The 15000-nt window shown below is 39.9% G+C and overlaps 3 protein-coding genes and 5 non-coding genes across 8 annotated transcripts in view; 7 read left to right on the plus strand and 1 right to left on the minus strand.

Moving 5' to 3' along the window:
- The first annotated feature begins 1385 nt into the window (after positions 1–1385).
- On the plus strand, positions 1386–1469 carry TRNAL-CAG (transfer RNA leucine (anticodon CAG)). The gene has a single exon. It is a non-coding gene; the product is annotated as a tRNA-Leu (tRNA).
- Positions 1470–4583: 3114 nt separating this feature from the next.
- On the plus strand, positions 4584–4667 carry TRNAL-CAG (transfer RNA leucine (anticodon CAG)). The gene has a single exon. It is a non-coding gene; the product is annotated as a tRNA-Leu (tRNA).
- A 781-nt stretch (positions 4668–5448) lies between these two features.
- LOC113827771 (uncharacterized) lies at positions 5449–6143 on the plus strand. Its single transcript, XM_027380669.2, has 4 exons — positions 5449–5518; positions 5624–5722; positions 5845–6007; positions 6121–6143. Exons 1-4 carry the CDS (start codon positions 5465–5467, stop codon positions 6141–6143), a joined length of 339 nt encoding a protein of 112 aa, XP_027236470.2. The 5' UTR covers positions 5449–5464.
- Positions 6144–7836: 1693 nt separating this feature from the next.
- Positions 7837–7920, plus strand: TRNAL-CAG (transfer RNA leucine (anticodon CAG)). The gene has a single exon. It is a non-coding gene; the product is annotated as a tRNA-Leu (tRNA).
- Positions 7921–8816: 896 nt separating this feature from the next.
- On the plus strand, positions 8817–9405 carry LOC113827772 (uncharacterized). The gene is made up of 3 exons (XM_070115469.1): positions 8817–8984; positions 9107–9269; positions 9383–9405. Exons 1-3 carry the CDS (start codon positions 8817–8819, stop codon positions 9403–9405), a joined length of 354 nt encoding a protein of 117 aa, XP_069971570.1.
- Positions 9406–10477: 1072 nt separating this feature from the next.
- Positions 10478–10561, plus strand: TRNAL-CAG (transfer RNA leucine (anticodon CAG)). Its single transcript has one exon. It is a non-coding gene; the product is annotated as a tRNA-Leu (tRNA).
- Positions 10562–13697: 3136 nt separating this feature from the next.
- Positions 13698–13781, plus strand: TRNAL-CAG (transfer RNA leucine (anticodon CAG)). The gene has a single exon. It is a non-coding gene; the product is annotated as a tRNA-Leu (tRNA).
- Positions 13782–14005: 224 nt separating this feature from the next.
- LOC138859613 (uncharacterized) overlaps positions 14006–15000 on the minus strand; it is a 1066-nt gene continuing 71 nt past the window's right edge. Inside the window, exons 2-5 of the mRNA XM_070115400.1 lie at positions 14827–14890; positions 14550–14648; positions 14235–14397; positions 14006–14094 (exon numbers count right to left, since the gene is read on the minus strand). Of these exons, the coding sequence (XP_069971501.1) occupies positions 14075–14094; positions 14235–14397; positions 14550–14648; positions 14827–14890 (346 nt within the window). The 3' untranslated portion in view covers positions 14006–14074. The remainder of the gene's footprint in view (positions 14095–14234; positions 14398–14549; positions 14649–14826; positions 14891–15000) is intronic.

The raw sequence follows: 15000 nt of genomic DNA on the forward strand, positions 1-15000 counted from the left end.
TGACCTATGTATGTGTACATGTATGTGATTGTATGTGTATAAATACATACATATATATACACATTTATATAAATATATTTGTCTATATGTATATTAAAACTTACTTCAAACACAAAGATAGCAAACGGAGTCCTGAGGATAAGCAAGGCATATGCATCATACTCAACACCTAGAAATTAGATACTGAAAATGATGAAGGAATTTCTGAACTTATTATTTTCTGGAAATTAAACATATTCAGCTCTATTTCCCAGTGAAATTATGAAGATCAACCAAACTGAAATAACGATGTTTTCGATATCAGGTATTACTTGTCTTCCTTTGTGTATACAATATTCTTGACGATCAAAATTAAAGTAGAAACAGGTTGATTGAGCTCCAAATTTGAAGGAATAAAAGAAGCTGATGGTTTGAACTCCACAATCATCATCTCTGGTATTTGACAAGAGGAAAGACCACCCTTGTTAGACATGCTCTCCTTCCTTCGGTCGCTGTCGAATCACTGTACTTCTTTATTACTCTTTAATTATAGGCCATATTTGAAAGACAGTTTTGAACTTTCTTCCGTATGGGGCTTTTCCTTTTTTTCCCCCCTTTTCCCGGAGACCACAGAAGATGATTGCTGTGCAACATCCTCCTCCAAGCTTTTTCCTCGGAGACACGTACACAGGCCATCCCTCGTTGCTACAAAGCCCGACGGAATTATATTCCCTTAGCGGTAGGAAGGCACATCTGTATACATCTGTCTAAATCATTTTTATATACACCGTATTTAGATAGACAAATAGGCAGATATATATATATATACTATATGTATGCACACACAGGATTCGTAAACAATAAATTGCCTTTGACCTGAATATCGTCTTAAAATATGACGATCTATCAATGAATGAAATAAGCAGAAAAGAAAGAGGCTTATGTGTGGATATGTGGGTGATGCTCTGTCGGTTGCCAAAGAGCAGAGCTGATAGAGGAGGGTGCCACATGTAATGGTAATGATAATAAGAGTGACACTGGACATTCTCTGGGAAATGATGGCAATGAAAGGGACAATGTTGAATATGAAAATGATAATAAAGGTAGCAATAACAAAAATTATCACTTCAGTCAACACCGGGATGGTTATTATCACCACCGTTATTATTATTGAACATTTAATCTTGATTATCCTTGACTTATATTTCCCTAGTATATCCATCAATAATTGTGTAGTCATTACTAATATCGTATCGTATCACATATCTTTCATTATTGTGACTGATATTTTGATCATTATCGAAATAACGCTATTGTCGTTATCAGTACCATAACAATTGCGTTTTCCTTCCACACATGTATGTGAATAAATGATTTAGAGACACTGCACGGTATATTAATATATAGTCAGGATGGCCGAGCGGTCCAAGGCGCTGCGTTCAGGTCGCAGTCCGGTCTTCCGGGCGTGGGTTCGAATCCCACTTCTGACAAGGATTTTAGAAGGACAGAGAGACGATTGTATGCCATACACTTACAGTCATCTCGGAAGAGAAACTGATCTTGTTTCTGTTCGAACACATGATCGTGGGTGACTGAATACTGTACTGTGTTATACCATTTAAATTATCAAGCGGATTACCCTTCAATACCCAGCATGAGTTTCTTGATGTGTTCTAAAAAGAAATCCTTGCATAAAGGGCCTTCATGAAAATACTAATAATAATCAATAATTTTATTAAGAATTATACAATATTCTCCATAGTAGATAAGGAAGTTGGTCTGCTCTTCAGCCGTGGTAGCCATAACCTGAGAAAAAAAAAACTCATTAAAAGGGGCCAAGGAGTGCATTAATGAGTTTCACAAGCGGGAAATGAACAGAACCGTCTTTCTATAACATATATCAGGTCCAAGAAGACAGAGCGACCTACCTCTGGAGGGCTTGCAGTAATGATCGACGGTGACGTACTCCTTCTGCTGGACGGTTGTGGTGACGTACTGTGGCATTGTCTCCGTCACGTACTGGGGCACTGCCTTCGTCTGTGTCACATAGTGGGGCACGGCCTGGGTCTCAGTCACGTACTGGGTGGTGTACTGGATGGAGAGATGGCAGAAAATTCTTTAAACAACTAGCTTAGATAAAACGTATAATGTAGTATAAATGAGCAAATACCTTTGTTCTATTGAACTATCTGAAGGTGCGAGCAAAACTAGACAGGATAAATAGTTGACAGGTAATTACCGCTGTTTGGTACTGTGTCTTTTTCTCCCCAGCTCTCTCCTGACGGCGGCCCTGATGGCGGCAGTGGTGGCGGCGGCTCCTGAGGCCTAGTTATCAGGCCCCTGTGAGTCACGCCCCTAGAAATGTCTGAATATCGAGAATGGAAATCTTGCCCAATATACTTTCTGACGCAGAATACGAGTTAAATCCCCTGTGTTCTCGCCCACAGAAGTGCCAGCCTGAGATCCAGTACGTGACCCGCACAGAGTACGTAACCACAACCCACTACCAGACGCACACGCAGTACCAGACGTAGGTAAGCTCTCACTCTGTTTCATGCTCTTTCAAATGCTCCATTCCAATGCCTTCGGCCGGCATTTAAAATATCGTATTTAAGTTTTATCTATTGCAATATAACATCAGGCATTCCCATTGCAGTACCAGCCACGCTACGTCACCCAAACGCAGACGGTGCCCGAATACATCACCCAGACAGTGCCTCAGTACGTCACCAGGACGCAGTACCAGACGCAGCACGTCACCGTCACCAAGCCATGCCCGAGCTCAGGAGGCAAGTGATCCTTAACCAGTGATATATTTTCAGCTTAGAGCATTGCCAAAGAACCCTTTTGCTTTGGTCATGATTCTTTATAGGATATCCAATGATTTTTTCGACTTCCACAGGCTACGGTGGATACCACGGTTAAGGACTCCGAAGAATCTCCGTGGTATTTGAGTCTCAAAATCGGCTTTTATAATTTAATAAACACTTTAAACACTTTATGTTTTACATTCCTTGATAGCATAGAATGCTGTAATGAAATTTTATTTCAAAAGTACATTCGTTAAATGATTTTTTCAAAGAGATATACAATGTAATGCAGAGGAAAAGTATACATGTCCATATATACAAATGTACGCATGCAATCTAAATACACACATACTGTATATGTAGATGGATAGATATGTGTGTATGTGTAAATGTATGTGATTGTATGTGTATAAATACATAAATATACGTATATATATATTGAAACTTACTTCAAACACATAGCAAACGGAGTCTTGAGGGTAAGAAAGGTATGTGCATCATATTTAATACACATAGAAATTAGATACTGAAAATGCTGAAGAAGGAATTTTTGACCTTATTATTTTCTGGTAATTAAGCATTCAGCGACATTTCTTAGTGACATAATTCATGAAGATCAACCAAACTGAAATGATGTTTCGATATCAGGTACTACTTGTATCCTGTTATATGTACAATATTTCTGACGATCAAAATTAAAGCAGTAACAGAAGTTGATTGAGCTCCAAATTTGAAGGAATAAAAGTAGCTGATTGTTTGCCCTCCACAATCATCATCTCTGTTATTTGACAAGAGGAAAGACCACCCTTGTTAGATATGCTCTCCCTTCCTTCGGTCGCTGTCGAATCACTGTACTTCTTTATTACTCATTTGTTATAGGCCATATTTGGAAGACAATTTTGAACTTTCTTCCGCATGGGGCTTTTCCTTTCTTTTTTTCCTTTAGCATTTACGAATGTCACTCCGGAGACCACAGAAGATGGTGGCTACTGTGCAACATCCTCCTCCAAGCTTTTTCCTCAGAGACACGTACACAGGCCATCCCTCGTTGCTACAAAACCTGACGAAATTATATTTTGTTAGCGGTAGGAAGGCACATCTGTATACATCTGTCTAAATCATTTTTATATACACCGTATTTAGATAGACAAATAGACAGATATATATATATATATATATATATATATATATATATATATATATATATATATATATATATATATATATATATATATACTTTATATGTATGCACACACAGGATTCGTAAATAATGATGTGCCTTTAGCCTGAATATCGTCTTAAAATATGACCATCTATCAATGCATAAAATAAAAAGAAAAGAAAGAGGCTTATGTGTGGATATGTGGGTGATGCTCTGTCGGTTGCCAAAGAGCAGAGTTCATATAGGAGGGAGCTACATGTAATGGTAATGATAACAGTGACACTGGACATTCTCGGGGAAATGATGACAATGAAAGGGATAATGTTGAACATGAAAATGATAGTAAAGGTACCAATAACAAAGGTTATCACTTCAGTCAACATCGGGATGGTTATTATCACCACCGTTATTATTGTTGGACTTTTAATCTTGATTATCCTTGACTTTATTTTCGAAGTATATCCGTCAACAATTTTGTAATCATTATTAATATCGTATCGTATCACATCTCATTATTGTGACTGATATTTTGAAATAAAGCTATTGGCGTTGTCAGTACCATAACAATTACGTTTTCCTTTCACACATGTATGTGAACAAATTATTTACATTGCACAGTCTTCTACTATGTAGTCAGGATGGCCGAGCGGTCCAAGGCGCTGCGTTCAGGTCGCAGTCCGGTCTTCCGGGCGTGGGTTCGAATCCCACTCCTGACAAGAGTTTTAGAAAGAGAGAGATGACTGTATGCCAGACATTGAAAGTCATCTCGGAAGAGAAGCTGATCTTGATCGTGGGCGACTGACTACCGTTCTGTGTTATACCCTTTAGCTTTTCAAGTGGATTGCCCTTCAATACCCAGCATGAGTTTCTTGATGTGTGCTAAAAAGAAATCCTTGTATAAACGGCCTTCATGATAATACCAATAATAATCAACAATTTTATTAAGAATTATACAATATTCTCCATAGTAGATAAGGAAGTTGGTCTGCTTTTCAGCCGTCGTAGCCATAACCTGAGAAAAAAAAAAAAAAGATTCATTAAAAGGGGCCAAGGAGTGCATTAATGAGTTTCACAAGCGGGAAATGCACAGAACCGTCTTTCTATAACATATATCAGGTCCAAGAAGACAGAGCACCCTCAGAGCGACCTACCTCCGGAGGGCTTGCAGTACTGATTGACGTTGACGTACTCCTGCTGGACGGTTGTGGTGACGTACTGTGGCACTGTCTCCGTCACGTACTGGGGCACTACCTGCGTCTGCGTTACATAGTGGGGCACGGCCTGGGTCTCTGTCACGTACTGGGTGGTGTACTGGATGGAGAGATGGCAGAAAATTCTTTAAACCACTAGCTTAGATAAAACGTATAATGTAGTATAAATGAGTAAATACCTTTGTTCTACTGAACTACCTGAAGATGTGAGCAAAACTAGACAGAATATATAGTTGACAGGTACTTACCGCTGTTTGGTACTGTGTCTTTTTCTCCCCAGCTCTCTCTTGACGGCGGCCCTGATGGCGGTAGTGGTGGCGGCGGCTCCTGAGGCCCAGTACGGTTATCAGGCCCCTGTGAGTCACGCCCCTAGAAATGTCTGAATATCGAGAATGGAAATCTTGCCCAATATACTTTCTGACGCAGAATACGAGTTAAATCCCCTGTGTTCTCGCCCACAGAAGTGCCAGCCTGAGATCCAGTACGTGACCCGGACAGAGACCGTGCCCGAGTACGTAACCACAACCCACTACCAGACGCACACGCAGTACCAGACGCAGGTAAGCTCTCACTCTGTTCCATGTTCTTTCAAATGCTCTATTCCAATGCTTTCGGCCGGCGTTTAAAATATCGTATTTAAGTTTTATCTATTGCAATATAACATCAGGCATTCCCTTTGCAGTACCAGCCACGCTACGTCACCCAAACGCAGCATGTGCCACGCTACGTCACCCGAACGCAGACGGTGCCCGAGTACATCACCCAGACGGTGCCTCAGTACGTCACCAGGACGCAGTACCAGACGCAGCACGTCACCGTCACCAAGCCATGCCCGAGCTCAGGAGGCAAGTGATCCTTAACCAGTGATATAATTCCAGCTTAGAGCATTGCCAAAGAATCCTTTTGCTTTGATCGTGATTCTTTATAGGATATACAATGTTTTTTTCGACTTCCACAGGCTACGGTGGATACCACGGTTAAGGACTCCGAGGAATCTCCGTGGTATTTGAGTCTCAAAATCGGCTTTTATAATATAATAAACACTTTAAACTATGTTTTACATTCCTTGATAGCATAGAATGCTGTACTGAAATTTTATTTCAAAAGTACATTCGTTAAATTATTTTTCCAAAGATATACAATGTAATGCAGTGGAAAAGTATACATGTCTATATATACATATGCACGCAAACAATCTAAATACACACATACTGTATATGTAGATGGATAGATATGTGTAGGCACATATATGTATGTATGCATGATCTGTGTATGTGTAAATGTATGTGATTGTATGTGTATAAATACATAAATATACGTATATATATATATATATATATATATATATATATATATATATATATATATTGAAACTTACTTCAAACACATAGCAAACGGAGTCTTGAGGGTAAGAAAGGTATGTGCATCATATTTAATACACATAGAAATTAGATACTGAAAATGCTGAAGAAGGAATTTTTGACCTTATTATTTTCTGGTAATTAAGCATTCAGCGACATTTCCTAGTGACATAATTTATGAAGATCAACCAAACTGAAATGACGATGTTTCGATATCAGGTACTACTTGTATCCTGTTATATGTACAATATTTCTGACGATCAAAATTAAAGCAGTAACAGAAGTTGATTGAGCTCCAAATTTGAAGGAATAAAAGAAGCTGATGGTTTGTACTCCACAATCATCATCTGTTATTTGACAAGAGGAAAGAGCACTCTTGTTAGACATGCTCTCCTTCCTTCGGTCGCTGTCGAATCACTGTACTTCTTTATTACTCATTTATTATAGGCCATATTTGAAAGACAATTTTGAACTTTCTTCCGCATGTGGCTTTTCCTTTCTTTTTTTCCTTTGGCATTTACGAATGTCACTCCGGAGACCACAGAAGATGGTGACTGCTGTGCAACATCCTCCTCCAAGCTTTTACCTCAGAGACACGTACACAGGCCCTCCCTCGTTGCTACAAAACCTGACGAAATTATATTTCCTTAGCGGTAGGAAGGCACATCTGTATACATCTGTCTAAATCATTTTTATATACACCGTATTTAGATAGACAAATGGACAGATATATATACTTTATATGTATGCACACACAGGGGTCGTAAATAATGTGCCTTTTGCCTGAATATCGTCTTGAAATAAGCCGATCTATCAATGGATGAAATAAGCAGAAAAGAAAGAGGCTTATGTGTGGATATGTGGGTGATGCTCTGTCTGTTGCCAAAGAGAAGAGCTGATAGAGGAGGATACTACATGTAATGGTAATGATAATAGGAGTGACACTGGACATTCTCTGGGAAATGATGGCAATGAAAGTGATAATGTTGAACATGAAAATGATAATAAAGGTAGCAATAACAAAAGTTATCACTTCAGTCAACATCGGGATGGGTATCATCACCACCTTTATTATTGTTGAACATTTAATCTTGATTATCCTTGACTTATATTTCCCTAGTATATCCATCAATAATTTTGTAGTCATTACTAATATCGTATCGTATCACACATCTTTCATTATTGTGACTGACATTTTGTTAATTATCGAAATAAAGATATTGTCGTTGTCAGTACCATAACAATTGCGTTTTCCTTCCACACATGTATGTGAATAAATAATTTACAGACACTGCACAGTATACTAATATATAGTCAGGATGGCCGAGCGGTCCAAGGCGCTGCGTTCAGGTCGCAGTCCGGTCTTCCGGGCGTGGGTTCGAATCCCACTCCTGACAAGGATTTTAGAAGGACAGAGAGACGATTGTATGCCATACACTTAAAGTGATCTCGGAAGAGAAACTGATCTTGTTTCTGCTCAAGCACATGATCGTTGGCGACTGACTACCGCCCTGTGTTATACCCTGTAGCTTATCAAGCGGACTGCCCTTCAATACCCAGCATGAGTTTCTTGATGTGTGCTAAAAAGAAATTGTTGTATAAAGGGCCTTCATGATAATACCAATAATAATCAACAATTTTATTAAGAATTATACAATATTCTCCATAGTAGATAAGGAAGTTGGTCTGCTTTTCAGCCGTCGTAGCCATAACCTGAGAAAAAAAAGATTCATTGAAAGGGGTCAAGGAGTGCTTTAATGAGTTTCACAAGCGGGAAATGCACACAACCGTCTTTCTATAACATATATCAGGTCCAAGAAGACAGAGCACCCTCAGAGCGACCTACCTCCGGAGGGCTTGCAGTACTGATTGACGTTGACGTACTCCTGCTGGACGGTTGTGGTGACGTACTGTGGCACTGTCTCCGTCACGTACTGGGGCACTACCTGCGTCTGCGTCACATAGTGGGGCACGGCCTGGGTCTCTGTCACGTACTGGGTGGTGTACTGGATGGAGAGATGGCAGAAAATTCTTTAAACAACTAGCTTAGATAAAACGTATAATGTAGTATAAATGAGCAAATACCTTTGTTCTATTGAACTATCTGAAGGTGCGAGCAAAACTAGACAGGATAAATAGTTGACAGGTAATTACCGCTGTTTGGTACTGTGTCTTTTTCTCCCCAGCTCTCTCCTGACGGCGGCCCTGATGGCGGCAGTGGTGGCGGCGGCTCCTGAGGCCCAGTTATCAGGCCCCTGTGAGTCACGCCCCTAGAAATGTCTGAATATCGAGAATGGAAATCTTGCCCAATATACTTTCTGACGCAGAATACGAGTTAAATCCCCTGTGTTCTCGCCCACAGAAGTGCCAGCCTGAGATCCAGTACGTGACCCGGACAGAGACCGTGCCCGAGTACGTAACCACAACCCACTACCAGACGCACACGCAGTACCAGACGCAGGTAAGCTCTCACTCTGTTCCATGTTCTTTCAAATGCTCTATTCCAATGCTTTCGACCGGCGTTTAAAATATCGTATTTAAGTTTTATCTATTGCAATATAACATCAGGCATTCCCTTTGCAGTACCAGCCACGCTACGTCACCCAAACGCAGCATGTGCCACGCTACGTCACCCGAACGCAGACGGTGCCCGAGTACATCACCCAGACGGTGCCTCAGTACGTCACCAGGACGCAGTACCAGACGCAGCACGTCACCGTCACCAAGCCATGCCCGAGCTCAGGAGGCAAGTGATCCTTAACCAGTGATACATTTTCAGCTTAGAGCATTGCCAAAGAACCCTTTTGCTTTGATCATGATTCTTTATAGGATATCCAATGATTTTTTCGACTTCCACAGGCTACGGTGGATACCACGGTTAAGGACTCCGAGGAATCTTCGTGGTATTTGAGTCTCAAAATCGGCTTTTATAATATAATAAACACTTTAAACTATGTTTTACATTCCTTGATAGCATAGAATGCTGTACTGAAATTTTATTTCAAAAGTACATTCGTTAAATTATTTTTCCAAAGATATACAATGTAATGCAGTGGAAAAGTATACGTCTATATATACATATGCACGCATGCCATCTAAATACACACATACTGTATATGTAGATGGATAGATATGTGTAGGCACATATATGTATGTATGCATGATCTGTGTATGTGTAAATGTATGTGATTGTATGTGTATAAATACATAAATATACGTATATATATATATATATATATATATATATATATATATATATATATATATATATATTGAAACTTACTTCAAACACATAGCAAACGGAGTCTTGAGGGTAAGAAAGGTATGTGCATCATATTTAATACACATAGAAATTAGATACTGAAAATGCTGAAGAAGGAATTTTTGACCTTATTATTTTCTGGTAATTAAGCATTCAGCGACATTTCCTAGTGACATAATTTATGAAGATCAACCAAACTGAAATGACGATGTTTCGATATCAGGTACTACTTGTATCCTGTTATATGTACAATATTTCTGACGATCAAAATTAAAGCAGTAACAGAAGTTGATTGAGCTCCAAACTTGAAGGAATAAAAGAAGCTGATTGTTTGAGGTCCACAAACATAATCTCTGTTATTTGACAAGAGGAAAGACCACCCTTGTTAGACATGCTCTCCTACCTTCGGTCGCTGTCGAATCACTGTAATTCTTTATTACTCTTTAATTATAGGCCACATTTGAAAGACAATTTTGAACTTTCTTCCGTATGGGGCTTTTCCTTTTTTCCCCCCCCTTTTCCCGGAGACCACAGAAGATGACTGCTGTGCAACATCCTCCTCCAAGCTTTTTCCTCAGAGACACGTACACAGGCCCTCCCTCGTTGCTACAGAGCAAACAATTGCGTTTTCCTTCCACACATATGCATGTGAATAAATAATTTACAGACACTGCACAGTATACTAATATATAGTCAGGATGGCCGAGCGGTCCAAGGCGCTGCGTTCAGGTCGCAGTCCGGTCTTCCGGGCGTGGGTTCGAATCCCACTCCTGACAAGGATTTTAGAAGGACAGAGAGACGATTGTATGCCATACACTTAAAGTCATCTCGTAAGAGAAACTGATCTTGTTTCTGTTCAAACACGTGATCGTGGGCGACTGACTACCGCCCTGTGTTATACCCTTTAAATTATCAAGCGGATTACCCTTGATGTGTGCTAAAAAGAAATCTTTGTATAAAGGGCCTTCATGAAAATACCAATAATAATAAATAATTTTATCAAGAATTATACAATATTCTCCATAGTAGATAAGGAAATTGGTCTGCTTTTCTCCATAGTAGATAAGGAAGTTGGTCTGCTCTTCAGCCGTGGTAGCCATAACCTGAGAAAAAAATATTCATTAAAAGGGGCCAAGGAGTGCATTAATGAGTTTCACAAGCGGGAAGAAATGTAGAAAACCGTCTTTCCATAACATGACTTGCAGTACTGGTCGACCGTGACGTACTCCTGCTGGACGGTTGTGGTGACGTACTGTGGCACTGTCTCCGTCACGTAGTGGGGCTCTGCCTGCGTCTGCGTCACATAGTGGGGCACGGCCTGGGTCTCTGTCACGTATTGGGTGGTGTACTGGATGGAGAGATGGCAGAAAATTATTTAAAAGACTAGCTTAGACAAAACGTATAATGGGAGAAATGAAGATGTATAAATGAGTAAATACCTTTGTTCTACTGAACATACCTGAAGGTGTGAGCAAAACTAGACAGAATATATAGTTGACAGGTACTTACCCCAGCTCCTGATGCCCAGTACGGTTATCAGGCCCCTGTGAGTCACGCCTCTGTAAATGTCTGAATATCGGGAATGGAAATCTTGCCCAACATACTTTCTGACGCAGAATACGAGTTAAATCCCCTGTATTCTCGCTCCCAGGATTACCAGCCTGAGATCCAGTACGTGACCCGGACAGAGACCGTGCCCGAGTACGTAACCACAACCCAGTACCAGACGCACACGCAGTACCAGACGCAGGTAAGCTCTCACTCTGTTCCATGTTCTTTCAAATGCTCTATTCCAATGCCTTCGGCCGGCGTTTAAAATATCGTATTTAAGTTTTATCTATTGCAATATATCATAAGGCATTCCCATTGCAGTACCAGCCAAGCTACGTCACCCAAACGCAGCAGGCACTGGCACACACACACATATATATATATCATATATCAGACATTTCAATTGCATTGCTACGTCTCCCAAACGCAGCAGGTGCCACGCTACGTCACCCGAACGCAAACGGTGCCCGAGCACATCACCTAGAAGGTGCTTCAGTACGTCACCAGGACGCAGTACCAGACGCAGCACGTCACCGTCACCAAGCCATGCCCGAGCTCAGGAGGCAAGTGATCCTTAACCAGTGATATTTCCAGCTTAGAGCATTGCCAAAGAATCCTTTTGCTTTGGTCATGATTCTTTATAGGATATCCAATGATTTTTTCGACTTCCACAGGCTACGGTGGATACCACGGTTAAGGACTCCGAGGAATCTCCGTGGTATTTGAGTCTCAGAATCAGGTTTTATAATTTAATAAACACTCTTTAAACACTTTGTTTCCCATTCCTTGATAGCATAGAATGCTGTACTGAAATTTCAGTTCAAAAGTACATTAGTCAAAGGATTTTTCCAAATAGATATACAGTGTAATGCAGTGGAAAAGTATACATGTCCATATATACATATGCACACTTGAAATCTAAATACACATATATTGTATATGTAGTTGGATAGATATGTGTGTGCATATATATGTATGTATGCATGACCTATGTATGTGTACATGTATGTGATTGTATGTGTATAAATATATACATATATATACATATTCATATAAATATATTTGTCTATATGTATATTAAAACTTACTTCAAACACAAAGATAGCAAACGGAGTCCTGAGGATAAGCAAGGCATATGCATCATACTCAACACCTAGAAATTAGATACTGAAAATGATGAAGAAGGAATTTCTGACCTTATTATTTTCTGGAAATTAAGCATATTCAGCTCTATTTCCCAGTGACATTATTTATGAAGATCAACCAAACTGAAATAACGATGTTTTCGATATCAGGTATTACTTGTCTTCTGTTGTGTATACAATATTCTTGACGATCAAAATTAAAGTAGAATCAGGTTGATTGAGCTCCAAATTTGAAGGAATAAAAGAAGCTGATGGTTTGAACTCCACAATCATCATCTCTGTTATTTGACAAGAGGAAAGAGCACCTTGTTAAACGGTCTCCCTTCCTTCGGTCACTGTCGAATCGCTGATTCTATATTACTCGTTTATTAAAGGCCATATTTGAAAGACAGTTTTGAACTCTCTTCCGTATGGGGCTTTTCCTTTCTTTTTTTCCTTTGGCATTTACGAATGTCACTCCGGAGACCACAGAAGATGGTGACTGCTGTGCAACATCCTCCTCCAAGCTTTTTCCTCAGAGACACGTACACAGGCCCTCCCTCGTTGCTACAAACCCCGACGGAATTATATTTCGGAAGCGGTAGGAAGGCACATCTGTATACATCTGTCTAAATAATTTTTATATACACCGGATTTAGATAGACAGATATATATACTTTATATGTATGCACACACATGGTTCGTAAATAATAATGTGCCTTTGGCCTGAATATCGTCTTAAAATAAGCCGATCTATCAATGCATGAAATAAGCAGAAAAGAAAGAGGCTTATGTGTGGATGTGTGGGTGGTGCTCTGACGGTTGCCAAAGAGCAGAGCTGATAGAGGAGGGAGCTACATGTAATGGTAATAATAATAACAGTGACACTGGACATTCTCAGGGAAATGATGGCAATGAAAGTGATAATGTTGAACATGAAAATGATAATAAAGGTAGCAATAACTAAAGTTATCACTCCAGTCAATACGGGATGGTTATTATCACCTTTATTATTGTTGAACATTTAATCTTGATTATCCTTGACTTATATTTCCCTAATATATCTATCAATAATTTTGTAATTACTAATATCGTATCGAATCACATATCTTTCATTATTGTGACTGACATCATTATCAAAATAACGCTATTGTCGTTTTCAGAACCATAACAATTGCATTTTCCTTTCACACATGAATAAAAAATTTACAGACACTGTATAGTACATTAATATATAGTCAGGATGGCCGAGCGGTCCAAGGCGCTGCGTTCAGGTCGCAGTCCGGTCTTCCGGGCGTGGGTTCGAATACCACTCCTGACAAGAGTTTTAGAAGGACAGAGAGACAATTGTATGCCATGCATTTAAAGTCATCTCGGAAGAGAAGCTGACACTCTCTGTTTAAACACGTAATCGTGGGATACTGACTATCACTCTCTCTGATACCCTTTAGATTATCAAGCGGACTGCCCTTCAATACCCAGCATGAGTTTCTTGATGTGTGCTAAAAAGAAATCGTTGTATAAGGGCCTTCATGAAAATACTAATAATAATCGATAATTTTATTAAGAATTATACAATATTCTCCGTAGTAGATAAGGAAGTGGGTCTGCTTTTCAGCCGTGGTAGCCATAACCTGAGAAAAAAAAAATATTCATAAAAAGGGGCCAAGGAGTGCATCAATGAAAAATAAATATAACTCTTACTTTTTTCCAGGAAATGCATTATATCATGGCCAAATCCAAGAAGACACAGAGCATGCATGGGGCAACCTACCGCCGGAGGGCTTGCAATACTGGTCGACGGTGACGTACTCCTTCTGCTGGACGGTTGTGGTGACGTACTGTGGCACTGTCTCCGTCACGTAGTGGGGCACTGCCTGCGTCTGCGTCACATAGTGGGGCACGGCCTGGGTCTCTGTCACGTATTGGGTGGTGTACTGGATGGAGATGGTAGAAAATTCTTTACATAACTGGCTTAAATAAAATGTCAAAGAATAAGAGAAATAAAGATGTAGAAATAAAGAAATACGTTTGTTTTACTGTTCTGAAGGTGTGAGAAAACTAGACAGGATAGTTGATAGGTACTTACCGCGGTTTGGTACTGTGTCTGGGTTTGGTATCGGGTCACAGTCACATACTGGGGCACTGACTGCGTCTTGGTCACGTGCCTGACCTCAGGAGGGCACGGCTGAAGAGGAAAATAATCATTGAAATTTCAAAAGGAACTGACACTGACATCTATGAATCCAACGATGAACTACTTCACAGTCAAGACAGGCCTTTGTCTGGAGATTGCAAAAGGAAATGAAATGGGACTTTCTTTTATGAAATATATACCGAGAGAGTTAGCAATTAATCATGCTAACCTTTGCGTAGCCATACTGCGCCTCAGCGACCGCTGCTGCCAGGAGGAGCGTTGCGAGAACAGCACTGGCATGGAGAAGGAAAACTTTTACAATATCATTTCAGTTTATATAATAAGATATGTACAGATGAAAAGATGCACTTGTGTTATCATTATTTTTTTTTCGGGCAAATAT

Source organism: Penaeus vannamei, chromosome 37 (assembly GCF_042767895.1).
Source record: "Penaeus vannamei isolate JL-2024 chromosome 37, ASM4276789v1, whole genome shotgun sequence".
In the NCBI taxonomy this organism is placed as follows: domain Eukaryota; kingdom Metazoa; phylum Arthropoda; class Malacostraca; order Decapoda; family Penaeidae; genus Penaeus; species Penaeus vannamei.